This window comes from Carlito syrichta, unplaced genomic scaffold (genome assembly GCF_000164805.1).
Source record: "Carlito syrichta isolate Samal-C Ts95f unplaced genomic scaffold, Tarsius_syrichta-2.0.1 Scaffold305642, whole genome shotgun sequence".
Taxonomy (NCBI): domain Eukaryota; kingdom Metazoa; phylum Chordata; class Mammalia; order Primates; family Tarsiidae; genus Carlito; species Carlito syrichta.
Window position 1 is genome coordinate 710,050 of NW_007249738.1, and position 25,157 is coordinate 735,206.

Genomic DNA, 25,157 nt, shown 5'->3' on the forward strand with positions numbered 1-25,157 from the left:
GAGCCCAGCAGGTCGAGGCTGCGGTGGCTGGGAGCAGCCACTGCACTCCAGTCTGGGCGACAGAGTGAGACTCCAACTCAAAAAAAAAAAAAGAATTATGCTTTGGAATAACATTTTTAAACTAGCTTCTTATGAACGAGAATTTTTTTTTTTTTTTAACGCGAATTGCTTTTTTTTGAGTCGTCGAGTCGAAGTCTCATTCTGTCACCCAGGCTCAGCCACCAAAGCCTTGACCTGCTAGACTCGGATGATCCTTCTGCCTCAGCCTTCCAAGTAGCTGGAACCACAGGCATGTCTCACCATGCCCAGCTAATTTTTTGATTATTGTAGAGATGAGATCTTGCCATGTTGCTCAGGCTGTTCTCGAGCCTGAGCTCAGGTAATTCGCTCACCTCTGCCTCCCAAAGTGCTGGGATTGCAGGCAATGAGCCACTACACCCAGCCGAATTGCTTAATAATAATAGCTGAGCCTGTAATCCCGCGCCTTGGGAGGCTGAGGTGAGTAGATTGCCTGAGCCCACGGGTTTGAGACCCACCTGGGCAACTTAGTGAGACCTCATCTCTACAATAAATCAAAAAATCAGCCGGGCGTGGGAGCGCATGCCTGTAATTCCGGCTACTTGGAAGGCTGAGGCGGAAGGATCGCCAGAGCCCAGCAGGTCGAGGCTGCGGTGGCCGGGAGCAGCCACTGCACTCCAGTCTGGGCGACAGAGTGAGACTCCAACTCAAAAAAAAATAATAATAATAATAACAGCTACCATTTCTCGAGCATTTACTAAGCCCCAGGCACTGTACTCCATACTTTCACATATATTCTCTCATTTAATTCTCACAATAGACCTATTCAGTAGATATGATTACCCCCATTTTATAGATGAAGAAACTGAGGTTCAAAAAACGTAGTAATTCGCCCAAGGTCACACAGCAAGAAGCTGAGATTCCAACCCAGAGTGTCTGACTCTAAAGGCAATTCACTTAACCATGCTATGCTTTGGTGCCTATTTGTGATTGATGTTACTTTTAGTCAAATGAAAGAGAAACTTGATTTAATTCAAGGCTTGAGTCTTGCATGTGAAGAAAAATGAGGCATAACTAGATAAATAACTCATCTTTAATTATGATTGCTGCAAGGCTAGGATCAGAAACACAAGGCCCTTGGGGTGGGGGGAAGACACAACAGCAATAAGGGTACCTAATCTCAAACCAGGCCAAGTGGGGACCAAAAGGAGGCCCAAACTTTACCTGTACGATGACCACTTGTATATCTAATCCTGAATTGTACCCCCATCTTTAACATAAAAAAATAAAGAAACAGAAGGCCCAATTCTTATCTGTCATTCCATATCCCGTTATACTACAGCCACAAAAGGTAACTCCAGACATGCAAGAATTAAGTTCCAAGATGTGTGTTACTACAAATACCAAATGAGTTTCAAAGCCTGCATTCTTGAATAACAATTAGCAAAATTTCAAACTGCAACGGTCAGTCCTGGTCAGTCCTTCCTTCTCTAAGATAAGGGGAATGACAAAGAAGCCAGAGACAATACAAAAACACTCATTTGGAGACCAATTTCTACCTTGCATCTTTAAGCTTTTCACCCAGACTGCTAACAAGTGGCAAAACTGATTTCTCATCACCTCCTGTCCTTGCCCAGTTTAAGGTCCACGTACAAACAAGCAGGAAAAGAGCCACAAGTAGGCGGCCGACAGGAGAAGACCCATGGTTGGAAACTTACAGGAAATCAATCACAGGTGCTTGAGAACAGTCTCTATTCAGAATCCCAACCAACCATCTATACTATTTGCAATTTTAAAAACCACATATTCCAAAAAGAAGCAGACCATTTCTTTGGTCCATTTGGCAAGAATGAAAAATGAAGTGACTCTTCAAAATTCTATATTTCTGTATCTGTTTAAGACAAACTTGGCAGTTTGAAAGTACATATTTTGAATCACAGCACCACTTTCAAGAGTATAAAAAAACAGAAAACATTGCTGGCGAGTTCTAAACGCACAAGCAGCAAGGAAAGTATTTACCTAAGCCGGTCTCGGTGGCTCAGCCTGTAATCTCACGCCTTTGGGAGGCTGAGGTGAGTGGATTGCCTGAGCCCGTGGGTTCGAGACCCGCCTGGGCAGGCGAGACCTCATCTCTACAAAAAATCAGCCGGGCGTGGTAGCGCGCGCCTATAATTCTGGCTACTTGGAAGGCTGAGGCGGAAGGATTGCCAGAGCCCAGCAGGTGGAGGCTGCGGTGGCCGGGAGCAGCCACTGCACTCCAGTCTGGGCGACAGAGTGAGACTCCAACTCAAAAAAAAAGAACACATGAGAAGAAATGCAACAAATCCTGGAACACTGACAGTCTGTGCCTTCCTTTCCTTTTAAGACAGTCTTACATAGCAAATCTGGGGAGAACTGGATCTCTAGGAGACTATGGTAAGTCAAGAGTGCTATGGTGGTGAAACCAGTCCAAGGAATTGGGCAGACAGTATGGAAGATGCCACGCAACTGAAAGCGGGAGAAGCAAACATTCTAAGAACAAATTTACAAAGGAAAGGAAATGAGAGGACAAGGAAGGAAATGCAAGGGAAACTGTTAGTCATAAGGAAGGGGCTGAGAAGATTCTCTTTTAAGATGACTCTGTTATGGAGATACCCATACTGACACCCCATTTATTTAAATGGTCTTGTCACTTTGGAGGGGAGGGGATTGGGAAGCAGAACACAGTGTTTAGATTGGGGTTTTTTTAGCCTGAGTTTCTTGCCTGTAAGGTGTTTAGGTGTTTAGGTTTTTACCCCAAATGTTTCAAGTCTTTTCTAATCAATTAAACCTTGAGTTCACTTTCCTAATAATCAGATTTGAATGCTTCTAAACTTATTTCCCTCTAAAAAAAAAAAAAAATCTCTGCTTCTTTATTCAGTTTCTAATTGGTTCTCACTGTGATTTCTAAACTACCTCTGGAAACTCCCAGACTTAAAACTTACTTGTTCAAAATAAAAATTAATAAATGCCAACGCACTCTTTTGCTTTGTAGTAAATCTGGCTACCCTTTGTTTGGGATAAAATCTTATAGACATAAATGGGGACTTATGTACATATAAGAGTTCTTGGTCAGTTCTGATAAATTGTTTTAAATGCAGAATTTTCCCATACAACAATGAATATCCAAAGTGGTATTTATTGTTCAATTCTTTCTGCCAGCCACCACTCTATAACAGACAATTTGAGTAGTTTTCAATTTTCTTACAACTTGCAATGATCTGTCAACTAAGGCCTCTGCCAACCCTGTATTCTGTGTTCTGTATCTGGGATAAAGAAGCGTGGGTGGTAATATTTTCTTTTACTTCTTGAAGGCAAATATGAGCGCTCCCTACAACTGTAAACTACTTAGCAGATCAGAAAACAGGCTAAGAAAACATTGGCAACAGAAGACACTTGGATCACAAGCTTACCTGCAGCTGCACTGGTGGATGTAACAGATGCAGAGGGTAAAGCAGAAATTTGGATAGGTCTACCTGCATTCTCAGAGGGTAGAGAGCTAGCAGGAGGAGGAATACCCATCAAAGGCTGGGAGAGAAGAGACTGGTTCTTGTTCAGTATTTGGCTCCCTGAGAGAGTGGCAGATGGGTTCTGAACTTGCACTTGAACTTGAGACATGGTCACTTTCAACAAAAGTGAGTAACTGCAGGTAAACAGCTTTCAGTGCAGGTTAATTCAGTGCTATGAAGTCTAAAGTTCTACCTGAAAGTTGTAAGGGAAAGAAAATAAAAAGGTAAATTATAGAGGAGATAACGTAATTGCCAATATTCAGTCAAAATTGGTGTCACCTACTCAGTTAGGAAAAAAGCCCCATTTAGCATGTAGCTATGTTGATTTCATAGAAATATGTTTCTCCTTGGCATACAGTAAGTTTCCTGGCCTTGTGACTTTCCCATAGTGTTTTATAAATTATTTTGCAATACCCATATGCTCTGCATGTTCATTTTACAAAGAGAAACAGTAGGGCATAATAGTATTTACAATTGAATATTAAGAATTGCAAGCCGAGTCAGGCTCAGTGGCTCAGTCTATAATCCCGCGCCTTTGGGAGGCTGAGGTGAATGGATTGCCTGAGCCCGCGGGTTCGAGACTCGCCTGGGCAGCGAGACCTCATCTCTACAATAAATCAAAAAATCAGCCGGGCGTGGTAGCGCATGCCTGTAATTCCGGCTACTTGGAAGGCTGAGGCGGAAGGATCGCCAGAGCCCAGCAGGTGAGATTGTGGTGGCTGGGAGCAGCCACTGCACTCCAGTCTGGGCGACCAAGTGAGACTCCAACTCAAATAAATAAATAAATAAATAAATAATCTGGGCGACCGAGTGAGACTCCAACTCAAATAAATAAATAAATAAATGAATGAATGAATAAATAAAAGAATTGCAAGCCGGGCTCAGTGGCTCAGCCTGTAATCCCACGCTTTGGAAGGCTGAGGTGAGTGAATTGCCTAAGCCCGTGGGTTCAAGACCCACCTGGGCAACTTGGCGAGATCTCATCCCTACAATAAATAAAAAATTAGCCAGGCATGGTAGCGCGCACCTGTAGTTCCAGCTACTTGGAAGGCTGAGGTGGAAGGATCGTCGGAGCCCAGCAGGTCAAGGCTGCGGTGGTCAGAAGCATGCCACTGCACTCCAGTCTGGGTGACAGAGTGAGACTCCAACTCAAAAAAAAAAAAAATTGCAAACTACAGCTTACATTCAAAAATGAAAATTTAAAAGGATGGAGAGGTCTCCATAGTATATGGAATACAGTGAAGGTTTCTGGTCTCAAAATTATGAGAAATTCAAAGCAAACGAGCTTCATGACACCATGAACAGGTGAATGTGAACCTGACTTCCACTTGCAGGCCAAGTCTCAGACTGACAACCTCTGGGCTTAAGTTGACCGAAAAAGGGAGAAGGCTCTTACTTCTGCTGTTTCTTTTTCCGTATGGTAATAAAAGATATATTTGTTTTCCTAAGAGGTTTGTTTGAGAAGTCTCATTTAATCACATAACCCAAACAAGAAAACTGTAGCAACCACATCAAGGTTCCTGATGTGAATGACGAAGACCAAAGACTAGAGCATTAGTTACTATTAAAAGTAAAAGTGGAGAAGATGAAGAAGGAACAGATTTCAAACCGGCAATTTTCCTGGTGTGGCTGGGGGTGGGGACCCACAGGAACCTGTTGATTTCACCTTGTAGGTTAGAAGGCAGCAAAGGCATTAATTCTAAATACATGTAAATGTCTTCACAAGTCAAAAATAAGGACAGTTCTGCTCAGGTTCATAGCCAATCTTCAAAAAGCTGAAAAATACTTTAAGCAAGTCAAAAGTACTTAAAGATAACCAGTAGGAACAAAGAACAGAAATGACAGGTCTCTCAGGAAATCGCCAACCAAAGCAGAAACCAGCAAACCAACTAATTAGAAGTTCTATTACAGAGAAATTGTTTGTCATTTTAATTTTCTTTAAGTCTCAAAGTGATTTTAAAGCTGGACCTCGAGAAAGAAGAGATGACTGACTACAGCAATTAAGTTACTAGAGGAGTCCTGGCAGATTTTCTCTTACTAAGAACAAAAAGGACTGCAAAACTCAAAAGAAAGTCTGCTGGAATTATGACTCCAGAGAACAGAGCCTTAAGCATTACATATTCAACAAAATTCCCCAAGAGTGCAGATGTTCCTTGTTCACATTTGGAGTCAGAACAAAATAACAGAGGCGTCCACTGAAGAGCTAGATAATGGTCTTAGCAGACGAGTCACCAGTGTCAAGAAACAAGTCCAGAATGGTCCAGAAGTCAGCTATGACCTTGTTTCGTTGTTTATTCCCCTTCCGCTGCCAAAATAGAAATATTTCTCCCTCTCTGCTCTTCCTTGCTTGCTCACTCACTCCTTCTCCCTTTCCTGCCATTTCTAAACTGTCTTGAAAGTATTTTTTTACAATAAAAAACCCTGATAGTGCACTCACAACTTCACACCACCAACCATAGGTCACGAGTCGAAAAATAAGCAAAGCACAAAGTGTCTGTTCAGAATCAACCCATTCCAGAAGAAGCAGACCTGCTCTGCCCTGGTGGCACTCAGAGTATGCAACTCTGAATGAAGACCTACATTTAGCAAGGGTGGGACCTGAGGGATCTTATTTGGTTAATGCTGTCCAAAGCAGGCCCCCTGCCAGCATTTTCAGTTATAGCCATAAATACATAGAGTTTCTAGAAGTCTGGAAAGAAACAGGCTTTTAATTAAGATTGCCCCAAAAATGTTCACCTCAAGTTCACTTGAAGGAGTTATGTCTTTCTAACAATTGGTTGAAACCAGTAGCTCAAAACTGCAAATTAAAAAATGTCTAAGCCGGGCTCGGAGGCTCAGCCTGTAATCTCGTGCCTTTGGGAGGCTGAGGTGAGTGGATTGCCTGAGCCCGCGGGTTCGAGACCCGCCTGGGCAGGCGAGACCTCATCTCTACAATAAATCAAAAAATTAGCTGGGCGTGGTAGCGTGAGCCTGTAATTCCGGCTACTTGGAAGGCTGAGGTGAAAGGATCGCCGGAGCCCAGCAGGTCGAGGCTGCAGTGGCCGGGAGCGGCCACTGCACTCCAGTCAGTCTGGGTGACAGAGTGAGACGCCAACTCAAAAAAAAAAAAAGTCTAAACTCTCCAAATAAGACTATATACTTCACAAACTGCATTTCCAGCATGACTAATACTAAAATTCAACAAATAGTACTCATTTGCTCATAAATGTTTAATCACTTGATAATTTAACATTTATGTGTCCTATTTAAGCCTAAACAGAGCATCTAAAAGCAGTGACTCTTAATATGGGGGCAGTGTGGTTCCCCCAGGGGACATCTACCAGTATCTGCAGACTTTTTTGGCTACCACAACATTATGTGGCATGGAGGGATCTACCAGTTGGTATTTAGCAGGTGGAGGGGCCAGGGATGCTGTTTCAAGTGCACATGTACTAACCCACAAGATACAATCTTATTAATGTAACAAGTAGCATACATTCTTAGACAGGAAAAGATCCCTCTTCCATCTCAAAAGGCTCTAAAATAATATTTCAGCACCCAAAAAGATGCTCCTCTTCTGAAGAGAAGCCAGGATAGATATCACAGTTATGAATGAGGGAAAATCCATTGTTCACCCACAAATTCAGAGAATAAATCAAGCTTTTCACTACTGATATTCAGACACTTTATAGCAGCCTTCGGGGGAATCATGAAATTCTGGAAATTCTATTGTGTATAAAAGTTGCTCAATAGCACTGTCCTGAAGATAAATGCAGACTGAAGGATTATTTTCCGTTCCATAAATTAGAACCTTGAAAGATCAAAATGTTCGTTAGAGTCTTCTTAGAGACAAACAGTACTATATACATAGTAAAATTAGGTTAAAAAGTTTGAAACACCAAGATTCTTCCGATCTCGCTGAGCTGAACACCTGACTGAAGCCTGTGCTATGTGGTCATCACCCTGCGTCTCCACCTCCCACCCAGAGGAGGGGCTTTAATTTCCTGGTTCTTTTCCTGTATGAAGGGCTGTAGACACCAGCTCAGGAAAACATGTTCACCTTATTCTCAAGCCTTCAATTTATGGCGCATATATAAGCATAAGCACTGTAACACTAGAAGTAGAGTGATGGAGTTATAGGTATTTCTTGTAAAAGATTCCTTAATTCCAAGTCCCGCCCAGGTCCTAACATTGGCTCAGTAACATAATAATCTTTCCATAAAAACAGTGTTGCTTTGGCTGGCAGCTACTATTTTATGAGTGTCAAGTACTTTTTAAGGACTGTGGGGAAGGAGAATCTGGGCACATGAACTCTACAAAAGTGCTTTAAAAAAAAAAATTAGGCTGGGCGCAGTGGCTAATGCCTATAATCCCAGCACTTTGGGAGGTTGAGGTAAGAGGATTGCCTGAGTCCGTGGGTTCGAGACCAGCCTGGGCAACTTGGTGAGACCTCATCTCTACAATAAAAAATAAATAAAAAATAAAAGAAAACTCACCCAGACATGGTGGGGCACGTCTATAGTTCCAGCTACTTGGAAGGCTGAGGCGGAAGGATCGCCTGAGTCCCAGTGGGTCAAGGCTGCAGTGGCCAGGAGCAAGTCATTGCCCTCCAGCCTGGGTGACAGAGTGAGACTCCCAACTCAAAAAAAAATAAAATAAAATAAAAAATAAAAAAAATAAAAAAAAATATATATATATACACACACACACACATGATGTGCTAAAAAGTGACCAAGCACAAAATGCATATTCCTCACTCGCAGTGAACCAACCAAAACTAAGTCATACTGCGCACTGCCTGAGTGATTTAATACACAAAAAGGCAAATCTTTCTAGAAACAGTTTACAGAACTATCTACAATTGTGCTTAGTCTTATTTACTTTCAATTTACAGATTAGTCAGGCACAGTGGTTCACACCTGTAATCCCAGAACTTTGGAAGGCAGAGGTGAGAGGATTGCCTGAGCCCAGGAGTTCAGCCTGAACAACTTGGCGAGATCTTGTTCATCTCTATAATACATAAAGAAAACTTAGCTGGGTGTGGTGGCACGTGCTTGTAGTTCCAAGTGTTACTTGGAAGGCTGAGGTAGAAGGATCGCTTGAGCCCAGCAGGTCGAGGCTGTGGTGACCATGAGTGTGCTGCTGTACTCTGGTTGCTGCACCCCACACTGGGCAACAGAGTGAGACTCTGACTCAAAAACCCCCCAAAAACCTAAAAAAAGAAAACCCAAAACATATAGATTATTAAATCTCTGTACTATTAAATAACAGCTTAAGCAATTATGGAAAGGCATTTTTAATAATCAATCTTTTTTTTTTTTTTTTTTAAGTTGGAGTCTCACTCTGTCACCCAGACTGGAGTACATTGGCACGGTCTCGGCCACCACAGCCTCGACCTGCTGGGCTCAGGCGACCCTTCTGCCTCAGCCTTCCAAGGAGCTGGAACTACAGGCACACGCCATCATGCCTGGATAAGTTTTTTTTACTAATTGTAGAGATGAGGTCTCGCCAAGTTGTCCAGGCTGATCTTGAACCCATGAGCTCAGGCAATCCTCTCACCTCGGCCTCCCAAAGTGCTGGGATTATAGGTGTGAGCCACTATGCCCGGCCAATAATCAATTTTTAAACTGGCATAATATGCTGGGCACAGTGGCTCACGCCTGTAATTCCAGCACTTTGGGAGGCGGAAGTGAGAGGAGTGCCGGAGCTCAGGGTCCGAGCCCAGCCTGTGCAACTTGGCTAAACCTCATTTCTACAATAAATCAAAAAAATTAGCCGGGCATGGTGGTGCGCACCTGTAGTTCCACCTACTTGGAAAGATGAGGTAGAAGGACTGCCTGAGCCCAGCAGGTCAAGACTGTGGTGGCCATGAGCACGCTACTGCACTGCAGCCCAGGCGGCAGAGTAAGACTCCAATTCAAAATAAATAAAATAGACAAACTGGCATAACACATGACTTGTGATGTAGTATTTATACTTTTATATAATCAGTACATTATTCTCCTTTGGAATAAGTGCTATTTCCAAACAAGATGTGCTTTTTTTTTTTTTTGAGTTGGAGTCTCACTCTGTTGCCCAGACTGGAGTGCAGTGGCCGCTCCCGGCCACCGCAGCCTCGACCTACTGGGCTCCGGCGATCCTTTCACCTCAGCCTTCCAAGTAGCCGGAATTACAGGCATGCGCTACCATGCCCGGCTGATTTTTTGATTTATTGTAGAGATGAGGTCTCGCTGCCCAAGCGGATCTCGAACCCGCGGGCTCAGGCAATCCACTCACCTCAGCCTCCCAAAGGCGTGGGATTACAGGCTGAGCCACCGAGCCCGGTTGTGCTTTTTTTTAATTAAAAAAAAAAGAAAGAAGTCATACCAATTCTGGACAAACTTCCTTTCCAGACAGCTGCAAACATTTCACTAAAATCTCTCCCCTTGCAAGTCCTTCAGTAAATCTGATGTACAAAGGTGCATTCCAGTTCCTCGCCATGATAAAGCAGTGACAACACCAACAGCAATTTTGGAATACATTCATTCAATATTCAACAAACAAGTATTAAGCTTCTACTACATGTGAACCCACAAATGACAAATTTTACATTCCCAAATGCTGAAGAGTATGTTTGTTAAATTCTCCCTCAAAGACTCAAGATAAGATCTTTAAGCATCAACTGTAAATCTGTTTTCTTAATCTGTTTTCTTTAGTTTTTGAGAGGCTACACTCCCAGAGAAATTTAGTCAGTAACAAAAAAGAAAAAGAGTTAAGCAATAAATCACTTTTTCTACAAGATAAAGTCCTTTTCAGTAGCCCTGAATCACAACTAAAATTCCACATCATTCCTTATATCTAACAATCATTTCCGGGATCCTTTTCTGACACATATTTTAGTCACAATGTGGTTATATGTTTTCTGTAAGCAAACCTACTCCCCATCACTGTTCTCCTGTCCCAGTCCCTGAAAACAGCAACTCATGGACTCCAAACACCACCTATTTTTAGGCAGGGCAGCCACAAGCATAAAAGCATGTTGATCACGATCATCCTACAAATCATTTCCAAAACAACTGTTTTAAGGTCTATGTCAAGCAAATAATGTTCAATAGAGGGATCAGGTCCAGGGGGGCGGTGGCTCACACCTATAATCTCAGCACTTTGGGAGAGGGAGGTGACAGGATAGCCTGAGTCCACAGGTTCGAGACCAACCTGGGCAACTTTGCGAGACCTCATCTCCACAATAAATCAAAAAATTAGCCAGGCATGGTGAGTGCCTGTAGTTCCAGCTACTTTGGAAGGCTGAGGAGGAAGGATCACCTGAGACCAGCAGGTTGAAGCTGAGGTGGCCGTGAGCATGCCACTGCACTCCATCCTGGGCTACAGAGTGAGACTCCATCTCAAAAAAAAAAAAAACAACCAGGATCGGTGACTCAGTCTGTAATCCCAGCACTTTGGGAGGCAGAGGTGAGTGAACTGCCTGAGCCTGAGGGTTCAAGACCAGCTCGGGCAACTTAGCGAGACCTTGTCTCTACAATAAATAAAATAAATTAGCCGGGTGTGATAGCATGCACCTATAGTTCCGGTTACTTGGAAGGATGAGGCAGAAGGATTGCCGGAGCTCAGCAGGTGGACACTGGGGTGGCCATGAGTGTGCCACTGCACTTCAGCCTGCGTGATGGAGACACCAACTCAAAAAAAAAAAAAGAAATAAGAAAACTACTTTTTTAAAAAGCCCACTACGTACTTGGTGCTCAAGAGAAAGACCCAGGAGAGCCAGCAGGGTGGCTAACGCATGTAATCCCAGCATTTTGGGAGGTGGAGGCAAGAGGACTGCCTATGCCCAGGAATTCAAGACCAGCCTGCGCAACTGGCTGTGAGCGTGCCACCATATTCAAGCCAGACTGGGTGACAGAGTGAGATTCCAACTCAAAGAGACCCAGGAGAATTAGTCCTGAGGAGGCAGACTCACTTGCAAGACAATTAAATTAGACGAAAATAATGCCTGGAAACAACCAGGCTGTCCACAATCTTTGTATCCAATACAAGTGACTAAACATGGCCCATCTCACACCTGGACCAATGCCACAGGCAAAGGAGGACTTTCTTTCCACACAAGTTTAACCGTTGGGTGGTTCATTTAAAAAAACACTTCCTAAAAGAGAATTCGTTATTAATTGTTCATCCTAGAAAAACCATCACACCATACTAAAGTGAAAAAAAAAAAAAGATTACCTCTACAACCTAACAAGCTATAACCCTTATTTTCTTTTCTAATCTTAAAACCTTATCAAACCCTTGCCTCCCCTTCCCTGAAAGACATTATAAAAATAACTAAATTCAAATTCATTGTTTTGGTAAATATTTTAAAATCGGAAATTATAAAAAAATACAGAATAGCCCAAATGAATAGCTACTCATGATCTGCTAGAGACTTTCAAGAGTAGTACTGTGTGACATACTCTTGACTAAGAAGGAGCTTGGTTCAACTTAACAGTTAACAGGTTTTCCTTTCAGAAAAGGGTAATTGTAGTCTGTACCCATGTGCCATCTACCAAGAAAAACGACTGCATTTACCATCATCTTCATGCAACACAGACCAGTGCCAAGACTCAGTCTCTAAGAAACCAGCCTTGCTGCTAAGTAGCAACCAACAATGTTCAATCAGATCAAAATTCTGAGTTGTGGCTTTCAATTTCACTCCCAATTCAGATAGTAATTATATGTCCAACTCTTGGCAATATACCCCCCTATCTCTCTCAGTTTTCCCCAACTATTTTATAACAGGATATTTGACAAAGCCTAAATGTAGCAACCAGAGTTAAAAACACCCTACAAGAATCCTGAGGCGGCCAGGCTCGGTGGCTCAGCCTGTAATCCCAGCGCTTTGGGAGGCCAAGGTGAGTGGATTGCCTGAGCCTGCAGGTTCAAGACCCGCCTGGACAACTTGGCGAGACCTCATCTCTACAATAAATCAAAATTAGCCGGGCGTGGTAGTGCGAGCCTGTAGTTCCAGCTACTTGAAAGGCTGAGGCGGGAGGATCGCCAGAGCCCAGCAGGTTGAGGCTGCAGTGGCCACTTCTGGATGACAGAGTGAGACTCCAACTCAAAAAAAAAAAAAAGAATCCTGAGGCATGGTAATAAAATTATTTAAAAAGAAAAGCATGGCCAGGCACAGTGGGTCATGCCTATAATCCCAGCACTTTGGGAGGCCGAGGCAGGAGGGCAGCATTAGCCCAAGAATTAGAAACAAGCCTGGGCAACAGAGCAAGACCTCGTCCCTACAAAAAATTTAAAAATTAGCCAGGCATGGTGTTTGTACATCTGTAGTCCCAGCTGAATTTGGAAGGCTGAGGCAAAAGGATCACCTGAGCTCAGTAGGTCAAGGTTGCAGTGAGCCATTATCGTGCCACCACACTCCAGCCCGGGAGACCCCCACTCAAAAAATAGAAAGGCATTAAATGAATACAGTGTGATCAATATAAACCCATTCACTGAGTTTTATACAACTTCACTAATTTTTTTTTTTTGAGTTGGAGTCTCACTCTGGCACCCAGACTGGAGTGCAGTGGCACGCTCCGGGTCACCGCAGCCTCGGCCTGCTGGGCTCCGGCGATCCTTCCGCCTCAGCCTTCCAAGTAGCTGGAACTACAGGTGTGCACTACCACACCCGGCTAATTTTTTTTAATTTTATTGTAGAGATGAGGTCTCGCCAAGTTGCCCAGGCAGGTCTTAAACCCACGGGCTCAGGCAATCCACTCACCTCAGCCTCCCAAAGCACTGGGATTACATACTGAGCCACCAAGCCCAGCTCACTAATTTCTTTATGCTTCTGTTTTCTCATTCCCAGAACAAGTGGGTTAACTTGTCTACTAATTACTACCCCAGAGATATGGTATGATGATGTGCTTTCAGCTTTTAGAGAAAAAGTATAAAAAAACATAAAGCACAGTTAACCCATGTAGTATGTTTTGCAGTACCCTAACAAAAAGACTGTAAAAAAAACTATAAAAAGACAAAAAAACTGTACAATCCTGAATACTCTTAGAAAACTTTTTATTGGCCGGGTTTGGTGGCTCAGGCTGTAATCCCAGCATTTTGGAGGCCAAGGCAAATGGATTCAAGCCCACGGGTTCAAGATCAGCCCGGACAACTTGGCGAGACCTCGTCTCACAATAAACAAAAAATTAGCCAGGCGTGGTAGAGCACACCTGTAGTTCCAGCTACTTGGAAGGCTGAGGTGGATGGATCGCCGGAGCCCAGAAGGTTGACACGGGGTGGCCCAGAGTGTGCCACTGCACTCCAGTCTAGGTGACAGAGTGAGACTCCAACTCCAAAAAAACAAAAAACAAAAAAACTTTTTATCTGAATAATCACAAGCGGCCAGAAAGTAAACAAAGTTTCATTCATAGTCCTATCTCACAACAGAAAACAATGTTGAATTAGTTCCACAAATTTGAAAACCACAATTGACATAAACAATTTGAGAAATCAAAAGGTTTTTAAAACAAATCAAACTACAAAAGTTTCTATAACCAAGATGCTTATTGAACAAGTTATATTTAATGACAACTTCAGCAATCAGTTGTCATGTCTCTATGTTTAAACTGCACAGAAGGTTTACATTCTTGACAACAATTTTTCCTACATTTACCTTCTAATTAGGCTGGGGGCGATGGCTCATGCCTATTGTCTCAGCACTTCGAGAGGCTGAGGTGGGAGGACTGCTTGAACCCAGGAGTTCAAGACCAGACTAAGAAATATACTGAGACCTTGTCTCTACAAAATAAAAAAATTAGCAGGGCACAGTGGCATGTGCCTATAGTCCCAGCTACTCAGGAGGCTGAGGCAGAAGGATAGTCCAAACCCAAGAGGTCGAGGCCGTGATGAACCCTAATCATGCCACTGCACTTTAGACTGGGTAAACAGAATAAGACCCTGATTATAATTAAATAATTATAATTAAATAATTATTGTCTCAGAACAAATAATTATAATTAAATAATCATGCACTCTAGACTGGGTAAACAGAATAAGACCCTAATTATAATTAAATAATTATAATTAAATAAATAAAAATACCTTCTAATTACATCAAGAATAAAAAAGAAATTCAAACTACATACAATTTCTTCTGCTTCTCTAATATTATGGCCAGAAGTAAAAATCATTTTCCATACAAGTCACTGAAGAATTAAAAAGTATCACTAGGTCGGGCGCAGTGGCTCAAGCCTGTAATCCCAGCACTTTAGGAGGGTGAGGGGAGAATGCCTGAGCCCGCGGGTTCAATTAACATGGTGAGACCTCGTTTCTACGATAAAAAAAAATTAGCCAGGCATGGTAGCATGCACCTGTAGTTCCGGTTACTTGGAAGGCTGAGGCAGAAGGATCACCTAAGCCCAGCAGGTCGATGCTAGGGTGCCACTGCACACCAACCTGGGCGATGGAGTAAGACTCCAATTCAAAAGAAAAAAAGTATCACTGAGCCAGCCGTGGTGGCTCACATCTACAATCTCAGTACTTTGGGAGGCGGAGATGAGAGGACTGCTTGAGCCCAAGGATTCAAAACTAGCCTGGGTAACTTGGCAGGACCACGTGTCTACAATAAATCAAAAAATTAGCTGGAAGTGGCAGCACCTGCCTGAAGTTCCCGCTACCTGGAAGGCTGAGGCAAAAGGAGCCCAGCAGGTCAGGGCTGCCATGGCTATGGGAGTGCCACTGTACTCCAGCCTGGGTCACAGAGTGAGACTCTAACTCAAAACAAAACAAAAAAAGGATCAGTGACTATTAATGGGCCTGAAATTATACAGCCAAATTATGTGTACCTTAAAAAGAGGGCGTTCTAGAAATGATGGTTTTCTTCAGTTCTGTGAGGTTATGCGGTGAAGAAACTCCTGGAAAAATAAAAAACAACAGCAATTTAGTTGGGTATGTCTTTGTTCTGAAAATGAAGGCACATATTGCTCAAGTTTTGGGGAGACCTAAAGTTTACAAATTGTGCAATTTCTGAAAGCACAATGTCATGACTCGAAGCAGCACACTGAAGAGTCTATGAGACTCAACTGTCCGGGAGCTGGGAGAGAACACCTGGCCAACACATCTATAAGAGACAGCAGAGTTTGCCTTTTTCAGTCCTAAGTACCTCCTAACGAGAACCGTGAATACCACAAAATTCTTTTACAACATAAAGCACTGCTGTTTATTTCAAGTTTCTCACTGCTACTAATGCTTAACAGACAATAAAAGTTGCTGTTCACTGACTAAACAGACATTTCAGATTGAGACATTTCAGAAGTAGATTATTTCAGAAAGAAATCATGAGCTCTGGTTTATTCTTCGGTACTCTTACAGCTCATCAATAAAAAATCAAAAAATTAGCCGGGCGTGGTAGCACGTGCCTGTAATTCCGGCTACTCGGAAGGCTGAGGCGGAAGGATCGCCGGAGCCCAGCAGGTCAAGGCTGCGGTGGCCGGGAGCGGCCACTGCACTCCAGCCTGGGCAATAGAGTGAGACACAAACTCAAAAAAAAAAAAAAGAAACAACCAACAACAACTTAGCAAAAACAGAGAGAGCGAGAGATGAGAAATATAGCAGTAAGTCTGCAACCAGCTGGATCACAAATACCTTTATACAAGTGATAGCTTAGATTCAAATAAACATTCACACCTCCACAAACAAATCTATTGTTTGAGATTTCCCAATCAATTTCAAAAGATACTCCAAAGACCCTCTGATTACTAGTCTATTATACAGCACTTACGACAAGCAGTGGCAGAGATAAGAAAGACTGTAAGTTAAACCCAATTCCATTCTTTCCCCACTCAAGAAGGCATACTAGAATGTAAGAGAGTGAATTAAATTCATTGCTTTAGTCACTCAACAAGTAATTATTTAATGCCTACTATTTGCAGGTACTGGGGAGAGGTGTGCACAAAGAAGACATAGCCCTATCCTCATGGAATTCACATTTGTATACCTAATACACATTTTTTTTTTGAGTTGGAGTCTCACTCCATCAGGCTGGAGTGCAGTGGAGTGGAGTGCAGTGGCACACTCAAGGCCACCACAGCATCAACCTGCTGGGCTCTGACGATCCTTCTGCCTCAGCCTTCCAAGTAGATGGAACTACAGGCACGTGCTACAATGCCCTGCTAATTTTTCATTTATTATAGAGACAAGGGCTTGCTAAGTTGCCCAAGCTGGTCTCGAACCCACAGGCTCAGGCAATCAACTCACCTCGGCCTCCCAAAGTGCTGGGATTACATGCTGAGCCACCGAGCCCAGTCTAAAACACATTTTTAAAGAAATAGTTCATGTTGGCATTTTAATCAGTAGTAACAAATCATTTATAATACACATGACCTCATAACTAAAAAAGATGCATAGGCCGACAACAGTGGCATCCCAGCACTCTCGGAGGCCAAGGCAGGAGGATTTCTTGAGCCCAGGAGTTTGAGACCAGCCTGAGCAACATAGCAAGACATTGTCCCTACAAAAATTTTAAAAATTAGCCAGGTATGGTGATGCACATCTGTAGTCCCAACTACTCCAGAGGCTGGGGCAGGAGATCACCTGAGCCCAGGAGATTGAGGCTGCAGGAAGCCATGAGCATGCCACTTCACTCTATCTAGCCTGGATAACAGAGTGAGATTCTAACATACATACATACATACATACATACATACATACATACATACGAAAAATCAATAAAAAGACAAATAAATAAATAAGAAAAATAAATACAAACAAAAAAGACACCTAACATGTAAAAAACCCCTGGGCTGTGAACCACTGGTTTAGGAGTAAGACACAAACCAGCCAGCACTAGAGCAGTTAGGGTGACAGAAGAAACTCAGCTGAGGAAATGAATTTGTGCCCCACTCTGCCACTCACCTGACAACCCTGAGCAAGGTACTTCAGTTGGCTTCAGCCCTTTAATATATACAATGAAGCTGCCACCATCACTTTCGTGATTAATAAAACAGTAGTTAGCTGGGCGCAGTGACTCAAACCGGTAATCCCAGCACTTTGGGAGGCAGAGGTGAGAGGACTGCCTGAGCTCAAGAGTTCGAGACCAGCCTGAGCAACTTGGAGAGCCCTTGTCTCTGCAATAAATCAAAAAAAGGAGCCAGGCGTGATAGCACATGCCTATGGTTGCAGCTACTTGGAAGGCTGAGGCGGGAGGAACACCTGAGCCCAGCAGATGGAGGGTGCAGTAACCATGAGCGTGCCACTGCACTCCAGCCTGGGTGACAGAGTGAGACTCCGACTCAAAACATAAAAACAGTAGTCATATGATTTCTGGATGGATTCACTGGTAATGTTGGTGATACTTGTAAACTATGACATGCCATACCAAAGTTAGCTGTTAAACATTATTAGGATGTACTATAACCAATATTATAAAATGATATTAATAAATCACATCAAGACATAATATTAAGAAAAAAAGTAGCAAGTTTTATAAATGATCTCATGCAAAATAAAGACTGCTTTATTTTAGCCTTTTTTGTTCGGTGCTTCAATTGTCAACTAACAGGGAAATTACTATCCAGAAGTTGTCATTCACCAAACATTACAGACCACCAAAGTTTACTCAACTATAAACCAAAAGGAAACCTATTTATCCAAGTATACTTGACTGTCATCTGGGTAAAGGGTTATGAAGTCTCCATGAGCAGGTTGGTTAAACTGTGCAACAAAGAACAGAAGCTTCCGTACATAAGTAGACTTATCATTACATATAAATTATTCTTTCTGACAGAGGAAAGGACTGCCTAGCATTCTACATAAACTCACAATGGCAACAGCAGACAATGGTCCTATCTGTATCAGGGTGGAATCTGCAAGAGTAGAAAACTCATGCCTCGGTTATTTTTAATCTATAGAAGCCATGGCCTTCAAAAAAGCAAAGATTTGAGAGAATCAGACAAAATCTAGTTATATCATAAAACTCATCTCTGAGGGAGCCAATATATAACAAATGAAGCAGCATTATCTGCTCACTTCATCCCCCAAAAAGACATACTTCCAACACCTTCTCATGATCCACAAGACACGCTATGTCATTACACACCACACAGTCGCCTCGCTCGATGTTAAACACAAAATGGAACTTCATACACCATCGCACCAAAAGCACAAAATCTAAGGCAGATTTAATTTCACTGACCCAGCCGTTTTAAGACGTAAGAGACGACTCCTGCCTGGGTGGAGAACCCAAGATGCTTCCGATTCAGGAGATAACTGATTCAGAAGTAAAACAGAAATGTTCAAGAAGCAGCTCAATGCCAGAAAGTGGCACTGAAATACTCCCAACACTATTAGCCAGGAACTGGATGTTAGAAACCACTGGGAAGCAAAAAGGGCAACCACCTGTCACCCTATAAAGTTCATTGGAAGCTTAGTTAACTAATTTCCAGCAGAACATTTATATTCCAGCAGAACATTATAATTCAGAAGAAACTAATCTTCACAGCAATAACCTTGACTATAGTTAATAAATCATTTTTAACAAACTTCCTGACAGCTTGTAGCAATAATTTAGGAGACAGCCTCCTTCAACACAAAGGTGAATAAAAGATTTCCTCCCCCATACCTAAGCACCTTCCCATACACAAACCTGTGAATCAGCTTAAAAGTTTTAACTTAATTTGACACAACAAAAAGTAAGTTGTAAATATTCAAACTATCTCAAGGGCCCATGTAAAAAGTTGAGTGTCACTTAACCAAACTTTCTTTCAAAGGACCTAAAGTTCTAATAAGCAAAATTCCCCCCCCGGGGGGGGGGGGGGGGGGGGGGGGCGCAGGGCCATAAGTGACAAGCAGAATCAATTATCCTGAATAAAAAGCACCCAAGTGGCCAGGCGTGGTGGCTCAAGCCTATAATCCCAGCACTTTGGGAAGATGAGGTGAGAGGATTTCCTAATCCCAGGGGTTCGAGACCAGTCTGGGCAACTTGGTGAGACCTCATTTCTACAATAAATCAAAAAATTAACCAAGCGTGGCAGCCTGTGCCTGTTGTTCCAGCTACTTGGAAGGCTGAGGCGGAAGCATCGTCTGAGCCCAGCTGGTTGAGGCTGTGGTAGCCGTGAGCGTGTCACTGCACTCCAGCCTGGGGGACAGAGACTCCAACTCAAAAAAAAAAAAGGCACCCAAGCATAATTAGAGACAAGTGAGGCTCAGTGGAAAGAGCACTGACTCTGGAACCAGACCAGCCTGTGCTCCAGGCCTCATACTTGATGGCTCAGGCCCTGAGCCAGTTATGTGACCTCTCAGAAGGGCCCTAGTATCCTCAGTTATTATGACCCTTACTCCGCAGAGATGTTTGCAAGTACTGGAAATACAACAGAAAGTGTCTACTTCAGTCCTTGGTTCAAAGACAGATCTCAATGAACTGCAGCTTTTATATTATTAGATAAATTCAACCTGACCTTTCAGATTCCTTTTCTGCATCAAATAACTCTCACCCTGTAATTCTAACCTGACATATGGTAAGAGCTCAATAAATAGTAGCAAATATTATCCAGCAAATTCACTAATCCTGTCCTCAGTCACACAAACATCTATAAATATAAACTTATAGCGACACACCACTTGTAAAACATTTTAAATGGGATCAGAGAATATGCTGACTAAAACCAGTCCACTCACTGAGCAACCAGTTCTGTGGTTACATCAAATGCAGGCAGTCTACACAAGGCTTAGCCTCAGCAATTGTTTCACTTAGGGGGAAAAGACCCCAAGGCATTTTCATAGATTTCCTTGGCCTTTGTAATCTGGGAGATCTGACACAAAACTCCTATCACAATCAAATAGCCAGTTTTGCTTCCATTATTATTCTCAACCCACATGCTCATCACACTTCTTTCTCAAATTAGATTCCAGATTAAACAGAAGGCAGATGGGTTACAGATTTAATATTTAGAAGACTAATTTTTAATCGAAAGCAAATACTTTCTTGAACAGATTTTTCCACTTTTACTTTCAGTAAATATACTTTGAGGGAGCTCCCAGCTATACTCCTTTAACAAATAAATGAGCATATGTAACCCCAGAAAATATACTGTCATTAAAGATGCAGAGATTTTTTTACTACTTCCACTTATCTGATGACACAAACTGCTTTTGCACCAATCTTACTCACTAGTATAGGAATGTAAACACTTACAGATTAAATTATTCGCAGTAATTTCCCAGTTTTAAAATAGTAAATAATTTTATCTGCGGTAAAGCTTTTTTAGTTCAGAGCATTACGTAGTCAACAAAACACATCCAAGCCATCTATCCGGTGGCATTTGATAAGATGAATTTAGCTATATATTCATAATCCTATACTCTTATATCTCCTTAGTATGTGAGAACAAAAGATTTGGTCAACATTATTCAAGATTCATAATACTGTACAGTAAAATGTTAATGGGAAAGTAGGTGACACTTAATAGAGGTTTTTTTTTTTTTTTTTGAGTTGGAGTCTCACTCTGTCGCCCAGACTGGAGTGCAGTAGCCGCTCCCGGCCACCACAGCCTCAACCTGCTGGGCCCCCGCGATCCTTCCGCCTCAGCCTTCCAAGTAACTGGAACTACAGGCGAGCGCTACCACATCCGGCTCATTTTGATTTATTGTAGAGATGAGGTTTCACCAAGTTGCCCGGGCAGGTCTCAAACCCACGGGCTCAGGCAATCTACTCATCTCAGCCTCCCAAAGGCGTGGGATTACAGGCTGACCCACAGAGCCGGCTGAGGTTTTCTTTTGTTTTGTTTTTTTTTAATTGGAGTCTCACTCTGTCGCCCAGGCTGGAGTGCAGTGACACACTCACAGCCACCGCAGCCTTGACCTGCTGAGCTCAGGCGATCCTTCCACCTCAGCCTTCCATGTAGTTGGGACTACAGGCATATACCACCATGCCTGGCTAATTTTTTATTTATTGTAGAGATGAGGTCTCGTCAAGTTGCCCAGGGTGGTCTCAAATCCATGGGCTCAGACAATCCTCTCACCTAAGTCTTCCAAAGTGCTGGAATTATAGGCATGAGCCACCACACCAGGCCTTAGAGGTATTTCTTAAACTTTGTTATATGTTTGAAATTTTAAATAATAAAATGTTGAGGGGAAATAATCATAGTAACTAACATGTTCTCTCATGGTTCAATCTCTAGCTTGTAATTTATATTTTTTTGAAACAGCATAAATGCTATAGTCTTGATTCTGGTGAAGTCTTTTTTAAAGAAAAGCTCACGAAGAAAATTTTACCAGAGAAGCATTTCAACCACAAAGGTCTCCATCATAAGAGAAGTCAATTCAAAGCAACCTGTTATAGGTCTAGTGTGAAACAAATCTGTCATAAAATTTTCTAAACATTTTTGAAGGCTCTAAAATCCCATTCTGAGAGAAAAGAAAGCAACCTCAAAAGCTCTCATTTGAAGGGGAGGAATTTACATTTCCTCAAATTGAGTAATTCTGTGTCACTAAGTAGAACATCCTGGTAAGTATGATATTAAATAAGATGATCCAGTTTGGAGGCTCATAAAATCAAGGCTTCTGCCTGTAGTACAATCTAATCAGGAGGCAGAAATGGGAGGATAGCTTGAGCCCAGGAGTTTGAAGCAAGCCTGGGCAACTTACTCTAGAATTGACTTATGGCATCCCATAAAAAAGACACCTTTTTAATGAAAGTTTCAGATCTGTGCTGGTGGATTTGACTTAGCCCATCCAGTAAAAGGGCTCAAAGAAAGCTGCCCTACAAACTGAGTCACTTTGTACTTCCCTGTTCAATTAGCTACTTTGTCTCACCAGAGAGAGGAGAGACTCTGGATGGAGCAGCAGAACATGGCCCCCACGGTTAATGACAGCACTGAGAATAGTACTGATGGCTTGACTTCAGAATTGGGAAGGAAAGTGCCATGAGTCACGTTCATCACTAAACTTAAAAAATGGTAAATCCAGCCAGGTGCAATGGCTCACACCTGTAAACCAAGCACTTTGGGAGGCCAAGGCAAGAGGACTGCCTGAGCCCACGGGTTCAAGACCAGCCTGGCAACTTGGTGAGACCTCGTCTCTATAATAAATAAAATTAGTTGTGCGTGGTAGCGTGTGCCTGTAGTTCCAGCTACTTGGAAGGCAGAGGCAAAAGGATCGCTTGAGCCCAGGTCAACAGTGGGGTGGCTGTGAGCGCGCCACTGCACTCCAGCCTGGGAGATGGAGTGAGACTCCAACTCTAAAAGGGATATATATAGTAAATCCTCACTTAACATCCTTGACAGGTTCTTGGAAATTGCAACTTTAAGTGAAACAATGCATAATGAAACAGCTAGTTGATACAATGTATGGCATATTTGTGGTAAAAAAAAAATCAGCAAGCTTCTCAATAAAGACCAAAACACTTCTAAATTTAAACACTGAAATAAATGTGAGCTATACATACATTTTTAAAAGACTAATAAAAACATGAACGATAATTCCTTCCAGCTCAGGGTCTGGGTGGCCACAGCCTCTCTGGGCACCTCAGGGTGCAGTGGGAACACCCTGGACAGGACGCCATCCATAGGGCATGCTCACACACACACTCACTCAGATGGGGACCACATAGGCGTACCAATGAACCTGACGTGCACATCACTGGGATGTAGGAGGGAACCAGAATATGTGGAAAAAAAACCCACGCAGGCACAGAGAAAATGTGCAAACTCCACACACACACACACACACACACAGTGACCGTGGCTGGCAACCAATTTTTTTCTCATCAAAATCATCCCGAAACGACGTTCTTCAAGGATCTGCTGTAATCTGTATATAACGGCTGAATCTTAAAAGACAGCAATTTATTCTGAAGAAGCTGTATTTATGGTAACAATTCTAAATGCTTAAAGCATAATGGGAAGCACAAAACATTTTTAAAATATATTTTGTGTTCTTTCCTAGATACTAAATCGGGTTTTTTCCCCCTTACTTTAAGAAGTGTATTCTTCCCCATCTCCTAGGTTGTAATACTAAAATATAACATATAATATCTCTACTGTATCTGATCAAGCTTAAAAGTAAATCCAGACTTGGAAAAAAAATGTTACGAGTCTAAAAGCGGGAAACTTCATGACCAGAAATTAGAAAATTAAGTAATAATGACAAACATTTATAATATTCCTGTGAACTTCCATTCCAGGAGAGATCTCTTTTTAGACATGAAAAATGTAAACACCTACGCTGTGATTTCATACTATCCACAAATATAAGTTTCATTCATACTTACTAAATTTATTATTTGTAAATAGAGCAGATGGGGGATCTTTTGAAAATATTTACAACAGAAGCTCTGAAATCAAATATATTTTGCTTAATTCCTATCCTAGAGTAATAGCAGTATATTTAAACAACTACTGTAAAGAAACTTTGCAAGTTTTCATTACAAATTATTAACTACAGTTTAACTTTGACACAAAGCTGCATTCTGTTAAAAGTGGCTTAACAGGTAGGTCTCCACCAAAATAGGATTAGGGAAATCTGTATCTCGAATTGCTTTTCAATTATAGTCACTAATAGTTCAAGAAGTGTTGCTTTTGTATACAAAGAAGTAAGGCTATATTTTTATTTGACTTTGAGGAAGGGAAAGCACCGAATCAAGAGCTAATTCAGCCACTGATTTTTTTTTTCCTACTGCACAGTAATCATGTATACAGAGATGAGAAGCCCAACTAAATGAGAACTATGGTACTACTAAAAGTAAATTTTGTTACAGATTTACAGTCCGGGGCAATCTGGTAAAATTCAAAATCTCTAATATTGTAATATGATACTTAGGATTTGTCTCAAAATGTAATCTAGTTAGGGGAATACAACATGAAATAAGACTGACCTCACCGCCTGAGTTAATAATTGTCAAAGCTAGGTGACCATACATGGGGTTTTCCATGCTATTCGATTTTTGTTTATTTTACAAAATAAACAGTAAAAAAAAAACCCTTAGTTTACTTACTGTACTATTAAAATACCATTTCCCTAGCACTGCTATAATTTGTGATATGACAGTAGAAACTTTTGTTTTTTTTGTATTGCTTATATAGTTGTTTGTTTAGGTGTTTTCCAAGAGCCATTCAAATAAAGAATTTAAATTAGAAACAATGGTAAGACTGTAAGGAAACTCCAGGAAAATGTCAAAAACAAATAGGCCACTTTGTGTCCTGTGTGTCATTGAGAGACAAGGGTAAGTCAAAATATTTTCGGCTCACTAAGGAAATTTACTGCCTACTATAATCCTAAGGTATAGGAAGATCATTCAGCAGAGCAAACAAACACTCCTTACTTTTATAAATTTGAACATCCACGCATCAAATTTCCTTCATGAAGAGTATACCTGTGGTCCGGTGTGGTGGCTCAGCCTGTAATCCCAGCACTTTGGGAGGCCAAGGCGAGAGGACTGCCTGAGCCCCGGGGTTTGAGACCAGCCTGGGCAACTTGGTGAGACCTCGTCTCTACAATAAATCACAAAAATTCTCCGGGCTGGTGGCATGTGTCTGTAGTTCCGGCTACTTGGAAGGCTGAGGTAGAAGGACCGCCTAAATCCAGTAGGACGAGGCTGTGGTGGCTATGAGTGTGCGCCATTGCACTCCAGCCTGGGCAACAGAGGGAGACTCCGACTCAAAAAAAAAAAAAAAAAAA

The 25,157-nt window shown here is 42.1% G+C and overlaps 1 protein-coding gene across 6 annotated transcripts in view; it reads right to left on the reverse strand.

Annotated features, from left to right (window-relative positions):
• Positions 1-15,400, reverse strand: part of STAU1 (staufen double-stranded RNA binding protein 1) — a 60,719-nt gene extending 45,319 nt beyond the window's left edge. For 3 of the 6 annotated variants that reach the window (XM_021714390.1, XM_021714391.1, XM_021714389.1), the window contains exons 1-2: positions 15,332-15,400; positions 3,450-3,738 (exon numbers count right to left, since the gene is read on the reverse strand). In XM_021714390.1, coding sequence (XP_021570065.1) covers positions 3,450-3,654 — 205 coding nt within the window. In that variant the 5' untranslated portion in view covers positions 3,655-3,738; positions 15,332-15,400. Of the gene's footprint in view, positions 1-3,449; positions 3,739-14,278; positions 14,284-15,331 lie in introns of all 6 variants that reach the window. The other 3 variants (XM_021714394.1, XM_021714393.1, XM_021714392.1) reach the window with 2 other exon arrangements.
• Positions 15,401-25,157: the final 9,757 nt, after the last annotated feature.